The sequence below is a fragment of the Eschrichtius robustus genome, chromosome 5 (genome assembly GCF_028021215.1).
Source record: "Eschrichtius robustus isolate mEscRob2 chromosome 5, mEscRob2.pri, whole genome shotgun sequence".
NCBI lineage: Eukaryota > Metazoa > Chordata > Mammalia > Artiodactyla > Eschrichtiidae > Eschrichtius > Eschrichtius robustus.
The window spans coordinates 62,100,148-62,121,161 of NC_090828.1; the positions used below are offsets into that span (position 1 = coordinate 62,100,148).

A 21,014-nucleotide genomic window follows, 5' to 3' on the forward strand; every position below is an offset into this window, starting at 1 on the left:
ACCACAATGGGATACCACTACACACCTATCAGAATGGCCAAGATGAAAAAGACGGAAAATACTAAGTGTTATGAGGATATGGAACAATCAGAAACCTTAATTGCTGCTAGTGGGAATGTACGTTAGTAAGCTATTTGGCAATATCTATACTAAAATACACACACCTTTGCCAAATGTTCCACTCTTTAGTATACCCAGTAGGAATGGGAATACATATGTTCTCCAAAGGCATACACAATGTAACATTCACAGCAGCACTTTCTGTAACAGCCCCAAGCTAGACTGGAGGAGTTCAAGGCTCACCTGCTAAAACATTCTCTTCACATGTTTTATCAAAATAACTCAAAGAGCATGTTCTCCTGATTCTGACCCAATGATGTAACTTGTGACATATGAAGAAATTTGAAATAAAATTCTAATGCTAATTAAATGAAATAAAAACCCATCACTACACCATAGCTTCCTAGAAAAGATCTGCATGTTAGAAAAACGATGCTGAAAGAAACTGGTCTGCTCCAAAAGAAACTAAAACTCTGACAACATGCCATCTCATTTTATACTCTTCAAATACCAACTCAGGTATTTGTTTCTTAGGGAAAGAAAACTTGCTGTGTGATCTCAGGCAATAATCTTTCTGTGCTCCTTTTCCTTAGCTGTAAAGTGAGGAGGCTGACTAGATAGTCTCTAAGATTGAATGACTCACCATGACAGAAGTCTGTTGTTAAGCTATCTATAGATTTTACAGTGTAGATCAAACCCAACAAGATCATTTTTAATTATACAGACTGTAGGTCATTTTAGTTCAGGCGTTTAGTAGCACTGTGGCAAAGCAATGAAAAGGACACGGGCACTCACCTATCTTTTAAAATACAGATGTAACATTTCCTCAAAAATGAGGATCTTTAAAAATTAACACGGACATTTATAAAATTAATGGGTCAGATTTGATCCAAAACATAAACAGCAGTGACATACAGGGTTAGGTACATGGACAAAAAGTAGCTGCTGAATGACTAATTAAACAGAAATACTAATTAAAATGTTTACAACAAGTATATTTTAAGCAGTATTGGCACTATAATAGTTGTTCTCAATAGGTGACACAATAACGTAAATGCTAATAATAAAGGCAACAGCTAACATTTATTGAGCTTTTATCATATTCCAGATGCTATGTTAAGTGCTTTACATGGAATATGCCATTTAATCCTCAGAATAACCAATGAAGTAGACAGCATTTTTTTAATAAAGAAATTTAATGTGCTCAATTTTTTTTCAAAATATTTTCATGTACACTATCTAATGTGGTTTTCAGTAAAAAAAAAAAAAAAAAAAAAAGAGGTGGAGGAGGCACTACTCTTATCTCCACTTTTCAGATAAAAAGAATGAAGCTCAAAGAAGTTCAAAGGTTTGCCCAAGGGAAGACAATGAAGTGATGGAGTGACACTAGAATCTAGTGATTCACAAGGGTGGTCTCCAGTGGTCTACTATGATAGTCTCTCAATGTATCCATGTCCACAAGATGACAAGGTTCCTTACTGCTGATAATGTGCTTACATGATCTCTCACTGATGCTTAAAAAAACAAACACACAAGCAAAAACCAAAAATCCCCAGCGTTATTCTCTTCATGCTGTAGTAAATTGATATGCGATGCCAAGAGGACCTATACAGTCTCTCAAAGTAACTATTTTGTTTTTGCATATGTTGTTTGGAAAAAAGTCATCTTACTTGATAATCACAACTCCCAAGGCAATCTATAGTCAGATTCTAAGGCACATATCAAATCTTCATGGATATTTTCTAGTTTAGATTGTTAACTGCTTTTTTATTAGTAATCAATCAATATAATCCTTTTGGTAGAATATTAAAGCCAGCAAAATGAATGTACTGATATTCAATTCTTCTGAAAATTTCAGGGGAATTATTAAAAAGCCCTGTCAGTATCTGACCCAGAAAGGCACTGAAGCCAGTTCTGTGCACTCTACTACTTACTGACCAGAGACAGAAACCATAATTACCCACCAAGAGCAGGTCTCCCCAAATGAGGATCCTGAAGAGCCATACATTAAAACACACTTCATCACAAAAATATATAAGGGTATACAAACAACATGACACTATTAATTTGTTCGAGGCTTATTAATATCAGGAAAAGTTTATGTCTAATGATACTGACAATTCCTAAAAGTGTCCTAAGGTTCACAAACATTGTATTTCATGGCATTAATAAAACATTCATTCATAATAAAATGAAGTATTCTGATTCCTACATTTGAAAGCAATATCAAAGAATGTGTATTAAACAATTTCACAGCCTTTTATTAGAAGAGATCAATTTGGGGAGCAGGTTAGAATCTTCAAATGGTGTTTATAAAGCTTTTTCAATTATAACTTTATATTTGGAAAACATCAAATAACCCAAATGTTTTCTTTTTATACCCACTGTTTCAGAATGAGTGAGAAGAGAAGGGATAATAGTGAGATTTTTATGTTTTTCAAATGGAGGCATGAGTTTAAAAAGATAGAGAAACACTGGGTTAGAATTAAAAAAAATTATGACTATCAAATAATGGGATTTCACTTTCTCAGAACAAGTACCAAGTTGAAATCTTGCAGAATTTCATGTAGATTACTTAGGTCCCATTAAAAAAGAGCACATCTAGGGACTTCCCTGGTGGCGCAGTAGTTAAGAATCCCCCTGCCAATGCAGGGGACATGGGTTTGAGCCCTGGTCCGGGAAGATCCCACATGCCGCAGAGCAACTAAGCCCGTGCGCCACAACTACTGAGTCTGCGCTCTAGAGCCCGTGAGCCACAACTACTGAGCCCACGTGCCACAACTACTGAAGCCCGCAGGCCTAGAGCCCGTGTTCCACAAGAGAAGCACCGCAATGAGAAGCCCGCGCACCGCAACGAAGAGTAGTCCCCACTCACCGCAACTAGAGAAAGCCTGTGCGCAGCAGCGAACACCCAAACACAGCCAAAAATAAAATTAATTAACTAATTAATCAATTAATTTTTTTAAAAAGTATAGGCAATTCTTAAAAAAAAAGAAAAAGAGCACATCTATATAATAGTAGATACGGTCTAGGTATTCTGTTTTCTATAGAAATAATTCCACTTACTCTCACTTTCTCCTCTAAGGAGAGTACCTAATGCTGCCCAGCCTGCAGCAAATGGCTCACAAGATAAAGGCCTGTTATTACACTGTAGACACAATTCATCTCAATGGCCTTTCCTTCAAAACATCCATCATCTCAAAATCTCTCTCAGAGGAAATTATAAGGAACAGTGAACATGACATTTTCCATATCCCCATACTGGTGTGAACACTGGTTCCAGAATGTCCTCAGATACCCTCCGTTTCAAAGAATATTAAGTGTAGAGTGGAATTAATTTGAATATTTTAATTTAGAAACATCTTATAATGGGCATCCATGTGGCAACTCCAAAAACGTAATTTTGAAAATGGTCTTGTTGGGTTTACTTGATAATTAATAGAAAATCTAGACAAGAATTCTGTATTCAACATACTGCAACTGTAGTAACTTATAACAAAACTGAGAAGTCCTGGCTAACATTTCTCCTGCCTTATGTTAGGATAAGAGAATGGGAATAAAAGTGGTATGCATGGTGAATGCGGAACGGGACCCAATGCATAAAGGAATCAGAAATACAATGTTCTTTTTCTTTTTCTTTTTTTTTTTTTTGGCCATGCCCTGAAGCTTTTGGAATCCTAGTTCCCCAACCGGGGATCCACCCTGTGCCCCCTGCAGAGGAAGCAAGGAATCCCAACGACTGGACGGCCAGGGAATTCCCTATAATGTTATTTTCAAAAGAAAGTTTCTGAACAAATTTTAAAATCTTTCACTAGGAGTCCACTTTCAAAAAATAATTTTTATAACTATATTTTTTGTAAATATACAAATATTTCATAGTCACTGAAAATTTGGGGTAATATATTAAAATTTAAAAGGAATAAAAATGTCACCATCCACCAATAATCCTTTTAATATCCTGGCTTATTACCTTTCCATTTTATTTCCCTAGGCACTCAAATGTACATGCACACACACGGAGGCACACCTATGACCACAGAGTGTTTTGAAACATAATTTTCACTGAATGCACAGAATTCCAGTCTGTAGTTAGGCCTTGATTTATTTAACAGTTACTCATTTGTTGGATATTTAGGTTGTAAAGCCAACATCCTATGATAACTTTTGGCCATATTGTACTTGATTATATCATATTACTCAAAATCTTTGTGAAACATGGCTAAAGGGCAATGGTAAGCACAGGGAAAAAAAAGACGAGGAAAAATACTTCAACAGTATTTACCTTTAGGTGGTAGGATTACAGGTAATTTAGGTTTTTTGTTATACTTTCTGAACTTATCCAAGTGCTCTCTAATGAACACGTGCCGATAATCAGAAAACAATGTAGCAATTTACTAAAATGAAGACCAATGTTTATATAAAGACATTACAATTCAATAATATGGAAAAATACATTTTAAGTGAAAACGAAAGGTAGGATATAAGGTTGTAGATATGTATCTGTAACAGCAAAAGACTAGAAAAACTAAATGTCTAACACCAGGAGGTGGTGCTTAACCAAACTATGGTATAACAGACTTACTATGGAGCTAGGTGAAGGCAAGAGGCAAATCTCTGTGCGCTGCTATGGAAAGATAGACAAGACACTGCCAAAAAAGACGACCGGGGTGTTTAATGGTATGTAGCATGTTATTCTAACAGTTACAAAAGGAAACAAAAAGAAACAGTGAAAGGTTGGGGGGGGTGGATTCTTTTACACGCATAAAACATTTTTGAAAGAATACATAAACTATGTTGGTTACTTCTAGGGTGAGTATGGGGAGTTGGGTATATAATATGATCACAAGATGAAAATGTGCATTAATACATAATAGATAAAAAGGTAAGTATACTGTTCATAGCAGAAAATCTGGAAACATTTCAAGGTTGTCCCCTAAATATTTTTTAAAGCAGAATCTAACAATGGATATGAAAAAATAACAGAGAAAACATAAAGGTCAATCTCTGAATTGTAGGAATACAATTTAAAAATAACAGTAATAAAATAGCAGTGTATATGGGTGTCACTATAAATTGGTATTTCAAAACACAATCATACAAGTTTTTATCACTAGCAAGGAAATGGCCAGGGAATTATTAAAGAAAACTAACTTCTAATTAAATCATTCTAGAACTTGGTAAACATGGGTGATTTTATTCCATGATTATCCTGCCATATTTACCCTGGTTTACAATCTCAGTAACCCAGAGATGAAATATACAACCACAATTTAGGCAATAACAAATGAAAAGAAAATTTTTATATGTTGAGATTTAACAGAGTACTTTTCCCCTCTAAAAACAAAGATAAAGAAACCAATTACAGAATCAGGGCAGAGTGGGTTAGGAACGCAGAAACATTTTTAAAAATTCTCCTAAACTAGATGATCATTACTATTTTAAAGCTCCCTCTAATAAAATTCAAATGAAAAAAGAATTATTTCATCTTTTGCAACATTTATGCTCCAGATGCAGACTGGAAACTAAGGTTGTCCCTAGTGCTTCTAAAAATCATATTTATAGAATAACAGCATCTGCACTACTGAATATGTATGAGTGCTGATTTTCGGAGGTGCACCTATGTAAAGAAATACACTTCAACTTGTTTACCGTCGAAGGTAGTCATTAACAAAAGTCAACAGAAGTCACTGAACTGGAATCCTTTTGATGTGTACAACTTTCTTACAGACTTTCAACACTCATTAATACTGTGCTTTACCTAGCACGTTATTATAAAAATATCACGAATCCCCAATGATTCATGGCCACAATCAGCAACTGTGAGAATCAGCTAGTAATACTGGATAACATACCGCAGAGAACTCAGAATCAAACCAGAGAATAGAGAAAGTACTGCCCCTAACTTTCACTTCACATCTGGGATCTGACAATTCTCCTTCCATTTCCCCTATCAGTGTGGCACTTGGGGGTTGGTTTAGCTAAAGAGAACAGGAAAGTATTATGGTTTATTTATAGATTCCCTTTATTTTCTGGGAAAATCATCCTTTCCCACCAAGCGTATGGCTTCAAGAGGGATTTTTAGCAGAGTGGAGAGACAACTAGACGTGATAATCCTGAAGATCAGAAAGGTGATTGATAACGGTCCTATCAAGCAGATGTCTGGTAATTTAGTTTAAGAATGTTGTCTCACCTAAAACATGGGACCTAAGGAAGAAGATGACTAGCACCAGGAAGTGCACTTTCCCACTTTCAGTGAAAATGCTCTTGCCTGTGAGGAGCTATCTATTTACACTATATTATGTCCTGAAATGATGCTACAGATTGGGGCCACTTTGTTGACAGTCCATCATGTTATCACTCAACGCAGGTGTCACAGCACACAACCAACACTGCCACTTTTAAAGACTCCCAGTTCCTTGAGGAAAGGACCACACGCTCCGTACAACCCAGGCTGTTCATAACTGGGGCTCAGCTAACGCCTTTCGAGATACTATGTTTCTCTGCATCCTGGTGACCGAAGTTGCTTTCCTTTATTTACCTGGATTTTTTTAAAAAAAAACATTTCTCTCCATTACCTCTTTTACACTGTGGATCTAAACCTTAATCTCCACCACACCCTGAGCAGCTTTAGAAAAAAGAGAACGGAAGTTCCCACCGCCAGGAAATGTGGAAGAGGAGGGTTGGTAAGGTCAGGAGCGACACAGGAGAGAAAAAACTACAGTCAAAATCAAGTAGATTTAAGTCCGTCAAACCTACTTCTAGGCCATTTCGTTTTGTTTGCTTAATTGGCCTTTTCGGACACACCGACAGCGCGGAGGAGAATCAACACCTGCCGTTGCATCCACCGCCTCTAGTCTGCGGGTTCCAGGCTTCCTTTTCTCGGAAAACTCAAATGCTACCTTCACCATCACCTCTTTTGCAGACTGCACCCGAGCCTTCCCTAACTTTGGGAGCTAAGAATGAAGGGGTGGGGGCAGAGAAGGCCGTGAAGAGGAAAGGAGTCAAGGTTGCCCTCTCGCCTGGGCCGCTCCTGGCCAAGTCGCCGGCTGCCTCCTCTGGTCCCAGCCCGTCCTCCCGGAGCGGCGGACCCGGGCCCGGGGCGCTACGGGGAGGCGGGATGTGAGCGGCCTCCTGAGCCGGTCTCGGCCAACGCAGCGCCCGCGGTCGCCTCTCCTTCGCGGGGTCGGGCCTGGCTGCCCCAGGAAGAAGCCCGTCGGGGCCTCCGCCTCCCCGCGGCCGGGCCCCGCCGCCCCCGGGCCGCCGTCGAAGCCCTTACCCGCAGGACGTGGTAGCCTTCCGTGCCCCCGCCTGGGATCTCGACGCTCTGCGAGGAGCCCATGGCGGCGGGCGATCAGTGTGGCCAGGCCGGGCTCCGCGCTGCTCCCCGCCCCCTCGCGCACCGCCCTCTCCGCTCCTCCGCGTAGCACTTGGGACGTGGCACTCGCAGCCTCAGGAGAGCCGGGCCGCACTGCCCGCTGGGAGATCGTCGCCGCGGCAGCCAGGGCCGCTGCGACGCCGCAGACAGCGCCACCTGCCGCGTGCCTCCGGGAGGGGTCTGAGCCCGGGAGGCAGGGCTGGAGTGGAGGGCGGGGAGAGGCCTATTCGTGCTCGCGAGAGAGCAGAAATACGGTTCATCCAGTCTTTACACCTTACTACGGGTCCCTGGGCTTGACAAGATTCATCTAGACGCGTTCCCGCGCTCCCGAAAGAACGGTCGCTTGACTGTAGCTCCCCCTGGTGCCCAGAGGCCGGGAAGGGGCTCCTGCTGAAAAGAATAGGGGCGGATGCAAACACAGCGAGCTCCCTAATTTCTAGGTTTCTGAACCTCTAGGTCTTGTCCCCAGGTTGCACAGAGGATCGTGGTAGTGGCTCTCCGTGGGCGGAGTACCGTGTCCGCTCAGCTTAGCTCAGTTTTATAAAGGAAAATGTCCTAAAGAGTTATGGAGGACCCACCAAAGTTCTCTTTTTCTTTTTGTTTTTTGTCTTCCCTAATTGTGAGAACAAGATCAGTCTATCACAACCTGAGCGATGCCAGAGTGGGAAACACAGTTGGATGACCTTGGCGTTGCACCGCCTGATGCTGGGTTCCCCATTCCACTTCCTTTAGGTAGCCAAGTTGTATTCACACTTTTCCTACTCGGTTGCTCCTTTTGTCCCTTCCCTCCAAAATCCCCAGTTATTGCCCAGGGGTCAATTTGACCCTCACTAACGGTGGATCAACCAGATATCAGAACATGTGTATTCTGATGTGAAGCAACGTGAAGTAACTATTATCACCCATGAAGTATTCCAGACCAAAATGTTTACCTTTCTCCTCTCACACCTTTATTTAGATCTTCCAGTTTACAGGAATACAAAGGAGAGAAGAACAAGTAAAATGACTTCATAAGGAAACAACCAGGCAAAAATAAAAGAAATGGGCTGTTCTTTAGAACAGCTGGCCAGTTCTTTTCATCAAGTCAGAATAATAAGAAAGGGTCTGTATTGGGTTAAAAGAGATATGAAGGACATAACCAGGAGATGAAATGAAAGGTCTTGAATTGGGGGCTGATTTGGAGAAATTAGCTGTAAAGGACGTTTTGGGCTCAATTGGGAAAATGTGAATACTGTGTGTTTGAAGAAAAGCATTTACTGTCATGGAGAAGTGGAAATTATTGGCTGAAAAAAAAAACAGGTTATAAGACAGGATATGTCTGTAAACAATATGAAAACATTTTTGTAAATAAAATATGTGTTAATACATAGTATGTATTGAAGATGTGGTAGGATGCCAGCTTAGGGTTACAGTGGTGATCCCTGGGTGGTGACAGAGATGTTTTATTTTTTGTTTTTGCTGGTTCTACATTCTAAAATGCTCATGGACTGCTTTTGTAACAATAAAAGAGTATTTAAAAATAAAAAATCATTTTTCTTTCTTTGCTGCCCATAAACCAATACAAGGTTTTTAGGAGACCTAGTACATACATAAATGAATTCTCCAGTTATTAGGCTCGTCAAGGACAGAGAATGCAGTGGAGTCAGCTCTGTGTTTGTAATACTCAGCAGAGTGCCTGGCAGCTAATTTAATGAATTTGATGCAAATTAATGAATTAATGAATTTGACACAAAGGAATAAGTGTAAGAGCTAGGTTTGATGATAATATTCTTGTTCTGCTTGGCAATTATAATCCTCTTCGTGGTGGGGTCATAAGATGTTGCTATGTTGAGTGGTCAAAATTTTTGTTTCCCAGATGTCTAACACTAGCCATGGTTTGCAGAACCCTGGCTGTGGACCTGAAGTAGCCCATGAGCAACTCCAGCCCTTCCTTAGAGCTGTAATGTATCTCAGCCATTTACTTTCTTACCTTCTTGATTTTATTCAAGCTCATCCATACATCTTGGGATGCTCTTTCCTACATTTTCTACTTCAGAAAATTCTAACTAATCCCTTAAGGCCTATCTCAAATGTTACTTATTTATCCTTAAATTCAGAACGACTCTCTCCTTACCCTGAGTTCCTGGAATAGTTAGTTCTTTCATTTCTGGTAGCATTATCATCATCACAGGCCTGTCTTCCACCATTTACAGTCCATTCATTCAGGGTGGGGACCATATTTTTCACCTTTAGATTCCCAGTTCCTTGTTGAGAGTTGGGAACATGGTAGTATTATTATTTGTTGATTTGAATTGAATGTGTGTGATTGAAGAGTTTCCAAACCTTTCCTTTTTCAGGATCAGTTAATAAGTTACCTCTGCTGTTCCTATTTGTGCCTCATCAAAACCTGTGTTACTTCTTTATCGGCAATTGGTAGAGGGTGAGGTGCAAGGCTCACCTGATCTGGGATTGAGACTATGTGATAACCATTGCTCCTGTTTTTCCTGGTGCCACTTATTTCCCTCTTTTACTTGGGAAATATGCTCAGAGGGAAGAGAATAAAATAAATAAAAGAACAACCAACGATGTTGCCAGAGCTAATATAAATTAATATAACATGATGGAGGGGAACACATGGGAAATTATTGTCCAAGTCAGTCTCAATTGAAGTTGGAATCTGCTGCAGGCAAGTTGGTATTTTGAAACATCACAGGCGGCAGAAAAACGAAGCCCAGCAAAAGCAAATATCTACAGACTAAAAAAAGTCAAATGAGATGAAATCTATTTTTCTGGAAGGAGAAGCATCTGATACGCAATTTTGTGTGTCTATTCTGGGTTTCATTAATCCTCCAGATTCTTTTGGCTATGCAGGGTCTTTTGTGTTTCTATACAAATTTTTGAATTATTTGTTCCAATCCTGTGAAAAATGCCTTTGGTATTTTGATAGGGATTGCATTAAATCTGCAGATTGCTTAGGGTAGTATGCTTGTTTTAACAATATTAATTTTTCCAATCCATGAGCACAGTGTATTTTTCCATTTGTTTGTGTCATCTTCAGTTTCTTTCATCAATGTCTTATAGTTTTCCAAGTACAGGTCTTTCACCTTGGTTAGATTTATTCCTAGGTTTTTTTTTTTTTGATTCAATTGTAAATGGGATTGGTTTCTTAAGTTCTCTTTCTGATAGTTTATTGTTGGTGTATTGAAATGCAACAGATTTCTGTGTTTAATTTTGTATCATGCAATTTTACTGATTTCACTTATTCGTTCTAACACTTTTTTGGTGGTGTCTTTAGGATTTTCTATATATAGTGTCATGTCATCTGCAAACAGTGACAGTTTTACTTCTTTTCAATTCAGATTCCTTTTATTTTTTTGTCTGATTGCTATGGCTAGGACTTCCAATACTATGTGAATAAAAGTGGCAAGAATGGGCATCCTGGTCTTGTTCCTGACCTTAGAGGAAATGCTTTCAGCTTTTCACTGCTGGGTATATTGGCTGTAGGTCTGTCATATATGGCCTTTATTATGTTGAAGTATATTCCCTCAAAACCCACTTTGTGGAGAGTTTTTATCATAAATGGATGTTGAATTTTATCAAAAGCTTTTTCTGCATCTATTGAGATGATCATACGATATTTATTCTTGAATTTGTTAATGTGGTGTTATCATGTTGATTAATTTGTGGTTACTGAACCATTCTTGCATCCCTGGGATAAATCCCACTTGATTATGGTATAGGAGCCTTTTAATTTACTGTTAAATTCGGTTTGCTAATATTTTGTTGAGAATTTTTTCATCTATGTTTATCAGTGATACTGGCCTTTGATTTTCTTTATTTGTGGAGTCTTTGTCTCGTTTTGGTATCAGGCTGATGCTGGCCTCACAGAATGAGTTTGAAAGCATTTCTTCCTTTTTAATTTTTTGTAATAGTTTGAGAAAGATAGATGTTAACTCTTCTTTAAATGTTTTGTAGAATTCACCCGTGAAGCCATCTGATCCTTGACTTTTGTTTTTTGGGAGTTTTTAAAATTACCAATTCAATTTCATAAGTGGTAATCGGCCTGTTCATATTTTCTATTTCTTCCTGATTCAGTCTTGGGAGATTGTATGTTTCTAAGAATTTATCCATTTCTTTTAGGTAGTCTATTTTATTGGCACATAATTATTCATAGTAATCTTTTATGAGTCTTTTTATTTCTGTGGGGTTGGTTGTAACTTCTCTTTCATTTTTGATTTTATTTATTTGGGTCTTTTTTTTTTATGAGTCTGGTTTATCAATTTTATTTATCTTTTCAGAGAACCAGCTCTTAGTTTCACTGATCTTTCCTATTGTTTTTTAGTCTCTATTTCATTTATTTCTGCTCTGATCTTTATTATTTCTTTCCTTTTACTAACTTTGAGTTTGTTTGTTCTTCTGTCTCTAGTTCCCTTAGGTGTAAGGTTAGATTGTTATTTTGAGATTTTTCTTGTTTCTTGAGACAGTCTTTTATCCCTATAAGCTTCCCTCTTAGAACTGTTTTTGCTGAGTCCCATAGATTTTGGATTGTTGTGTTTCCATTTTCATTTGTCTCTTTGATTTCTTCAGTGACCCATTGGTTGTTTAGTAGCATATTGTTTAGCCTCCATGTGTTTGTTTCTTCTGCTGTTTTTCTCTCGTAGTTGATTTCTAGTCCCCTAACATTGTGGTTGGAAAAAATGCTTGATATAACTTTATTCTCCTTAAATTTATTGAGCCTTGTTTTGTGGCCTAGCACATGATCTACCTAGCAGAATGTTGCATGTTGACTTGAAAGGAATGTGTATTCTGTTGCTTTTGGATAAAATGTTATCTGTATATATTCTAATAGCTGTACATTTTTACACTTCCCCCCCATGTTTAATGTTTTTTGAGATCACATTTTACATCTTTTTGTTTTGTGTATTCTTTAACTACTTATTGTGGATATAGATGATTTACTTCTTTTGCCTTTAACCTTCCTACTTGCTTTATAGTTGGTTGATCTACTGCCTTTACTGTATGTTTGCCTTTACCAATGAGACTTTTGCTTTTGTAATGTTCATATTTCTAGTAGTACCCTTTTCTTTTCCACTTATAGAGGTCCCTTTAACATTTCTTGTAAATCTGGTTTAGTAGTGCTGAACTCTTTCAGCTTTTGCTTGTCTGTAAAGCTCTTTATCTCTCCTCAAATCTGAATGATAGCCTTGCAGCACCAGTGTCCTCATGGTAGAATGAGTTCCCCAAATGGCTGCCACCAGCATCTCTGTTCCCAGGGGAGCCTCAGTTGCCTCCTGCCTCTCTGGAGGACCTCCAAGATCAGTAGAAGGTTCTGACCCAGGCACCTTTCAAATTAACACCTCTGTGCTCGGTGTTGGAGTGTGTGAGGTTTTGCATGTGCCCTTTAAGAGTGGAGTCTGTTTCCTACAGCCCTCTGGCTCTCCCATACTCAAGCCCCACTGGTCTTCAAAGCAAGACATTCTGGGGGCTTCTCTTCCCAATGCAGGACCCCCAGGCTGGGTAGTCTGATGTGGGGCTTGGACCCCTTGCTCTTTGTGTAGAAACTCAGCAATTGTGATTATCCTCCCGTTTGTGGGTTGCCTACCTGGGGGTGTGGGTCTCGCCTATACTGTGTCTCTGCCCCTCCTATCTGTCTCATTATGGTTTCTTCTTTATATCTTTAGTGGTAGAAAATCTTTCCTGCTGGTCTTCAAGTGATTCTCATAGATCGCCGCTCTGTAAACAGTTGTAATCTTGGTGTGCCTGTGGGAGGAGGTGAGCCCAGGGTCTTCCTACTCTTTCATCTTGGCCACACCTCTCAAGTCCTTTTTTTAAAAAGTGTATTGAAATCTAAGTGGCTGGGAGTAATATTATTCCAGGAAAACTTTGATCTTGCTTTAGTGCATATAAAATGTCATTTGCAAATATTGATACTTTAGGAACAGTAACATATTACTGATGTAACCAGGGGCCACAAACTCATTTGTTTATGGAGGGAATGAGTTGGACTGGATACAGGTGGAGGAAGAGAGAAGTTAAGTAACTTGCCTAAATTGAAGCAGCCGGTGTGTCAGAACCAGATGTGGTACCAAAGTCTTTGACCATATGTTCAGAAATCCTTCCATTGCACTAATAATTAGAGCACTAACAATTAGAGCACTAATAGTAGCCCTCATTTATTGAATGACAGCCGTATATGTCTTACACCCTTAACAGTTTATAAGCATTATCTTTAATCATCAAAATAACTTTGTTAATGAAAGGTGGTAACTTCATTTTTTTAGAAACTGGGATGCAGAGAAGTTAAGTGATTTGCCCAAGATTCCACAGCTAGTAAATGGTAAATCAGAGTTCAAATCCAGACGTATCGGTTTCAAAGTTCATGCCCTTTAGCTACACCATGTTGCCTCTCCCTGGAATGGAAGTGGAACTAAAGGGTTGTAGCTGAGTTTACACGCTTACCTCTCTTTCCAAGCTGGAGGAGGGAGAATTCAGCCCAGGGCTACATAGGAGAACACTGAAGGTAGCTGGAGGGTTTGTCCTATTTCATAGTCCTGTGTGGAGAAGAATAGGGAAGTTAAACTAGGGACCTCACTATTAACATTTTAAAAATCTCAGAGCTAGCTGGAGAAGCCCTGTTATTGAAGAATACATTTTATTTTATTTTTTTGGCCACGTGGCTAGTGGGGATCTTAGTTCCCTGACCAGGGATTGAACCCGGGCCCTCGGCAGTGAAAGCATGGAGTCCTAACCACTGGACAGCCAGGGAATTCCCATAGAATACATTTTAGAAAAGTTCAGAGACTACATTTAGGTTTTAGTCAGAACATGTTAATGGCAATATTGCTACATTGATGTTTCTAAGATATTGTGAGAAAAAAACCCTCCACTCTGATCAAGCTTCTGGAAACTAACCACACATATTCAGTAAATACAGCACACTGAGGAACATGTTAAGCAAGCGAACTCCAGACTGTGGGCAACTACAGGACAACAACCTGGTTTCTTCAGCGAATAAAATGCAAGGAAAAAAAAAAAAAGATAGGGGAGGGAAAACCTATAGATTTAAAAAAAAAAGACTTAAGAGGTATATAAACAAAACACAATGTATGGCTCTTGTTTGGCTCCTGATTTGAACAAACTAACTGTAAAGACATTTATAAGACAACCTGGGAAATTTGAACACTGATTAGATATTCGATAATATTAAAGAAGTATTGTAAATATTTTAGGTATGTTAATAATTATTCTTTTGGAAATACATACAAAATTGTGAGGGCTTTGGGCTTTCCAACTTCCCTGTGTCATTTGTGATATTTTTAGATCTTATTACTTTAAAAAAATAACTTTTACTTATTAATTTTTGAATAGGTAATACACTCATTTTTAACAAGATTCAACAGATTAAAAAAATGAACAGTGAAAACTAAGTCTCCCTTTGACAACTGTGGCCAAGTCACCCAGGAAGTTCCTTTCCCTGGAGGCAACCAATGCGTATCCTGTTGGAATCACTCGATGTAATTTATTATGATGAGAGTAGTATCAGATCCAACCTAATTTTTTCCCAAATAGTTACTCAGTTGTTCTAAAACTATTTAGTGCATTATTCACATTTTCCCAGAAGAAATATAACTTGAAATATAACCTTTACCAAATACTAAATTCCAATATATATTTCATTCTATTTTATATATAATCTTTCTATTTTGTCCCACCGTCTATTCACGAACCAGTGTCACATTGCATAAATTACTATAGTTTTCCAATATATTTCAATAGCTGGTAGAGTGGTCACTTTATTATTCTTTCTTTTCAGAATTTTCCTTCTATCCTTGCTTGCTTATTTTTCCACATGTACCAGATCAAGGAGTGGCAAACTTTTTCCATAGAAGGCCAGAGAGCAAATATTTTAGGCTTTGCAGCCACTACATCTCTATAGCAATTAGTCATCTCTGCCATTGTATAGTGAAAGCAGCAATCAGCAATAAGTAAGTCAGTGGATGTGCCTGTGTTCCAACAAAACTTTATTTACAAAACCAGGATGCATTAGACTTGGCCCATAGGCTATAGTTTGCTGGCCCCTGAAGTAGACAAACTCATTTGCCTAGTTAAAAAAAAAATCTTAGTATTTTTACTGGGATCTTGTTAAATGTATAGATCAGTTAGAGAGAATTAATCTATGCCTTTATGATGTTGAGTCTTTCTATCATAGAATGGGAAATGACTATTTGGTTAATGCTCATTTGGTATCCTTCAGTAATATTTAATTTTTTTCCTATATATTCAAATATACATTCAGATTTAATATTTTAGTTCTCATTATTAGAACATTAAATGTCTATGTGTTTAGCTATTCCTTGGCTATTTTCTATATATATAATTTTCTCTTGAATCCTCTTTATCACTGTTCATCTCTGTTTCATTTTTCTTGCTTTTCTTAATCCTGTCCTCGTGTTTCTTACAATGTTTCCAGTAAAGTATTTCTCCTTTGTGTTGCCCTCAATGTGGGCTGTGTTGGAATCCTTTCAGTTGCAAGTAACATAAGCCAACTAAAAGTGGCTTATAAGTTGAGGAAATTTTATTATTTCATATAATAAGAAGTTTGGAGACAGAGAAATTCCAGAGTTGGTTAACTCATGGTCTCAATGATGTCAGGGCACAGGGAAGGTGAGCTTCTCTCTGCTTCTCTTAGTTTCTCATACGTGAAAACAAGACGGTGGTGGCAGCTCCACACGTTACATTATCATGTGACAGCATATGAAAAGAGAACATATTTTGGCTTTGTATCTTTTTTAAGACCAAGGAACACTTTCTTAGAAGCCATCCAGAACACATGTTTTATCAGCCAAGGTCGTATCACGCCTGAACCAGACTCTGACAAAGAGAATAGAAATACCAGGCTTGATTTAGACGAATTGGTACTTACCCTTGGGACTAGGGAAGGGCCCATGAAGAGTTTGCCCCCAGAGAGCTTATGTCCTCAGTCAACCCCCTCCAGCATGAGCCAAGGATGCCATGTTCCTTAGGCCACCCCCACCATTGGCCTAGACTCTCTCTTTGGGAATATGCCTCTGCTGGTCAACCAGAAAGTGCTTCTCCAGCCCTATCCTGGAGGAAAATTTCTTTCAATGAGAAAGTTCAGTCCAGGTAGAGAAAATCAGTGAGTTCTCATGCTAATATATTCTTTGCCTTTGCTTTCGCTGTTTCCTGCTGAGAAAGCCCTTCTTACTATTTCTATCTTCAGTGAACTACAGCTCATCTTTTAAACTGAGCTCAAAGCCTCACTATAGGAAGCCTCCCTTTGACTACCTCCCATCTGATGAAAAGTTTTGTTTACTTTACCAGATGATAAAAGTGATACATGCTCATTTAAAATACTACAAAGGTGTATAATTAAAGTAATAAAAAGTCCACTAACTCTCATACTCTAACTCTACCCCTCTGAGATAACCAGTGTTAAGATTTGGGTATGTATAGTACCATTTCTTTCTCTAGACAAATACAAACTGATACAAACCTATGTACATACACATGCGTTGTTCTTTTCTTCTCTCTCACACACAAAAGGGTTACATTATACACCAGATTTTTCAGTTTGCTTTCCCTCTTCCTTTCATTTAATATGTGATGAACATACTTCTATTTTAATAGCAATATCATAGTTCCCAGTTAGATGTTTGTGACAATGTCTAATTTTTATTTTCTATAAAACTCCTAGAGGAAAACATAGGCAGAACACTCTTTGACATAAATCACAGCAACATTTTTTTTGGATCTGTCTCCTAGAATAATGGAAATAAAAACAAAAATAAACATATGAAACCTAATTAAACTTAAAAGCTTTTGCACAGTCAAGGAAACCATAAACAAAATGAAAAGACAACCTATGGACTGGGAGAAAATATTTGCAAACGATGTGACCAACAAGGGCTTAATTTCCAAAATATACAAACAGCTCATACACCTCAATAACAAAAAAACAAACAACCCAGTCAAAAAAATGGGCAGAAGACCTAAGTAGACATTTCTCCAAAGAAGACATACAGATGGCCAATAGGCTCATGGAAAGATGCTCAATATCACTAATTATTAGAGAAATGCAAATCAAAACTACAGTGAGGTATCACCTCACACCGGTCAGAATGGCCATCATTAAAAAGTCTACAAATAATAAATGCTAGAGAGGGTATGGAGAAAAGGGGACCTTCCTACACTGTTTGTGGGAATGTAAGTTGGTACAACCGCTATGGAGAATAGTATGGATGTTCCTTAAAAAACTAAAAATAGAGTTGCCATATGATCCAGCAATCACACTCCTGGGCATATATCTGGAGAAAACTCTAATTTGAAAAGATCTATGCACCCCAATGTTCATAGCAGCACTATTTACAACAGCCAAGACATGGAAGCAACGTAAATGGCCATCAACAGATGAATGGATAAAGAAGATGTGGTATATATACACACAATGGAATACTGCTCAGCCATAAAAAAGAATAAAATAATGCCATTTGCAGCAACATGGATGGACCTAGAGATTATCATACTAAGTGAAGTAAATCAAACATCATGTGTTATCACTTCTATGTGGAATCTAAAAACTGATACAAATGAACTCATTTACAAAACAGAAATAGACTCACAGACATAGAAAAGAAATTTATGGTTACCAAAGGGGAAATAAATTACGGTGGGGGAGATAAATTAGAAGTTTGGGATTAACAGATACACACTACTATTTATAAAATAGATAAACAAGGACCTATTGTATAGCACAGGGAACTATATTCAATATCATGTAATAACCTATAATGGACAAGAATCTGAAAAAGAATATACATATGTGTGTGTATGTATATATATGTATATATATAACTGAGCCACTTTGCTGTATACCTGAAACTAACACAACATTGCAAATTAACTATACTTCAATAAAAAATGATTTAAAAAACCCAAAAAAACTTGCTGTATTATTTAAGACTTCCAAAAGGAAGTGATTACTAGTGGTATCTTACTCCTGGTTTAAATGGAAATGTATTTAACAATTTATTATTTAATATGATGTTTGCTCTCAGTTTTTGCTAACTAATCTTTATCATGTTAAGATGGAATCCTGCTAAGCCTACTTTATTTCAAGTTTTTATTAGGAAAAGCTGCTGAATTTCAGCTTATGTCAAATGCCTTTGGATGTAATTCCACTTAATCCATGATTTTTCTCATTTAACTTGTTATGTTTATAGGTTTTTTAAAATGTTGAAGCATTTTACATTCTTGAAATAAGTTTTTTTGGATACGGTATTATTTTTTCACTATGCTGCTGCATTCCATTGGTAATACTGTATTTTATTTATTTAGAAATTTAAAATCTATACCTATAACTGAAATTGCTCTGTAGTTTTCTTTTCTCTACTTATCAAGCTGTGCCTCTATAGCACACTAGTCATGCCTCTACATAGTACTTATTACCATGATGAAAATTGTATATCCAATTGTGTACGCATCAGCAAGTGGAGAGCAGGGACCAGGTCATATTCAATTTTCTGTTCTTTGTGTCAAGCACAATGCCTAGGACATGGCAGAAGTTCAATGAATCTGTGTTGAATGAAGGAATCAACAGCTTTGGGAAACATTTTCCTTTCATCTAATTTTACCTAGTATTGGTAGTTAGCCATTTATTATCTTTATACCTCTTTTCTTCCAATGCCATGTTTCTATCTTCACTTGTTCCCTTGCAGAAATACCATTATTGAATGCAATATTGCAGTTGAAATGAATAAACTAGAGCCACATATATCAACATGGTAGATCTCAAAAGTATAAGGTTAAACAAAAAAGCAAGAATATGAATAGCATAACACTCTCTATATAAAGTTTTTAAAATGTAAACAATATTGTGCACTTGTGCTGTTGGCCCTCAACCCCACTCCAGCCCTTTCTGTGCACCCTTCTGTATTGCAAAGGGCTGGAAACCTGTGAACTACATGTTGCAGTTTCCCTTGTTACCTGGCTTCTAGTTAGGTTTTGCCAGTGCCAGGCAAAACCAAAGAAAGGGAGATGCCATTTTCCTTTCCATTCCTGGCAGTGCTTCCAGCACACGTGGCAGCAGCAATAGTAGGAGGTGACTGAAAATGAGCATTTCAGTAGTATCGGTGGCTATTTTAGCAGTGGCAGTGCCAACCTGTAGCACCCCAACAGGGAAGAATGCAGGTAAGTAGATACTCTGATCTCATTTTTCTCTTCCCCTCTACTTCCGGCCAGCACTTTCCACTGTCCAAAACTGACTGGAAATCAGGTCAAGAGTCCAGTGGGGCAGTGTGAACAGCTCAGCTTTCTGAGTTCAAAGAAAGGTGCAGAATTGACCTGGAGGGGCAAGTGGATGAAACTGATCATAGCCTCCTCATCCCGTTTACATCTCCAGCCCTTTCTATACTTCTATAACCAATTCTCAGTATTAAATCTCCCTTGTGTCTACTACATAGTTTCTGTTTTCCTGACTGGACAGTGACTGATTCAGTATAGTTTATGGATAATCACATATGTAGCAAAGGAAAAATAACTTGCATGGGAATGATAAACTCCATGTTCAAGATAACGGCTCCCTCTGGATAGAAAAGAACAGAATGGGATAAGTACATAGGCATCATCTTCTGTATCTAAAATATTTAACTTCTTAAGCTGGGAAGTGAATATATGGATATTTTAAATTATTCTCTATGTTTGTTATATGATTCTCTATTTTTTCATATGCCAGAACTATTTTAGCCATCCTCATAATTACATATGTGTGCTTATATATATGTGTGTGTGTGTATATATATACACACAGACATATATATAATAAATCAATGAATGAAAATGAATGAGACCTGACTCTGAATTCTGACTGTCAGATCTCAAAAGTATAAAGTTAAACAAAAAAGCAAGGAAATGTATAGGATGACACTATCTATACAAAGTTTTTAAAATGTAAACAATATGGTGCCTTTGTGCTATTGGCTCTCAACCAACTGAGAGCCAACTGAGGTAAGTTAAGCTACATAAGTTCTCTCAGACTTTGCATCCTGACCCATAAGGATAAAGATAACAGTGTCTACCTTTCACGATTATCGTGATGATTAAGTGGGATAATATGCAAAATGTCCTAGCACAGTGCCAAGAACATGGCCAACCATAGTTTCCTCCCTCCTGAACTTTCAGGAAGAATAAGGACTTGACTTTGATAAACTTTGAATTACAACAATTGTGCTCTGCCTCGAGGAGGTGCTTGCTTTCTTTTATTTCTTTTTTAAAGCCTTTAATGTTTCTTTTCTGATTACAAGAGTGGTAGTTGTTCAATGTAGAAAGTTTGAAAAATATAGAAACATATGGAGATAAAAATTTAAATATATGGTAACTCTACCCCTCATAAGTGCTACAAATGTATACAAATCTTAAAAATTAGAATAACACTATATAGTTCTGTGACATAGTTCTTTCACTTCACAACGTAAGGTAAACATTTTCCTGTGTCATATATTCTATGACATCACTTCTGCAGGCTGTATAATATTCAGGTGACTGGGATGTTTAGGTTTTTCTAATATTACACTCTATAATTAAT

General features: G+C 37.8%; 1 protein-coding gene across 1 annotated transcript in view; it reads right to left on the reverse strand.

The window, feature by feature from the left end:
• Positions 1 to 7,497, reverse strand: part of GORASP2 (golgi reassembly stacking protein 2) — a 28,692-nt gene extending 21,195 nt beyond the window's left edge. Inside the window, exon 1 of the mRNA XM_068544928.1 lies at positions 7,337 to 7,497. Coding sequence (XP_068401029.1) covers positions 7,337 to 7,399 — 63 coding nt within the window. The 5' untranslated portion in view covers positions 7,400 to 7,497. The remainder of the gene's footprint in view (positions 1 to 7,336) is intronic.
• Between the last annotated feature and the right edge of the window lie 13,517 nt (positions 7,498 to 21,014).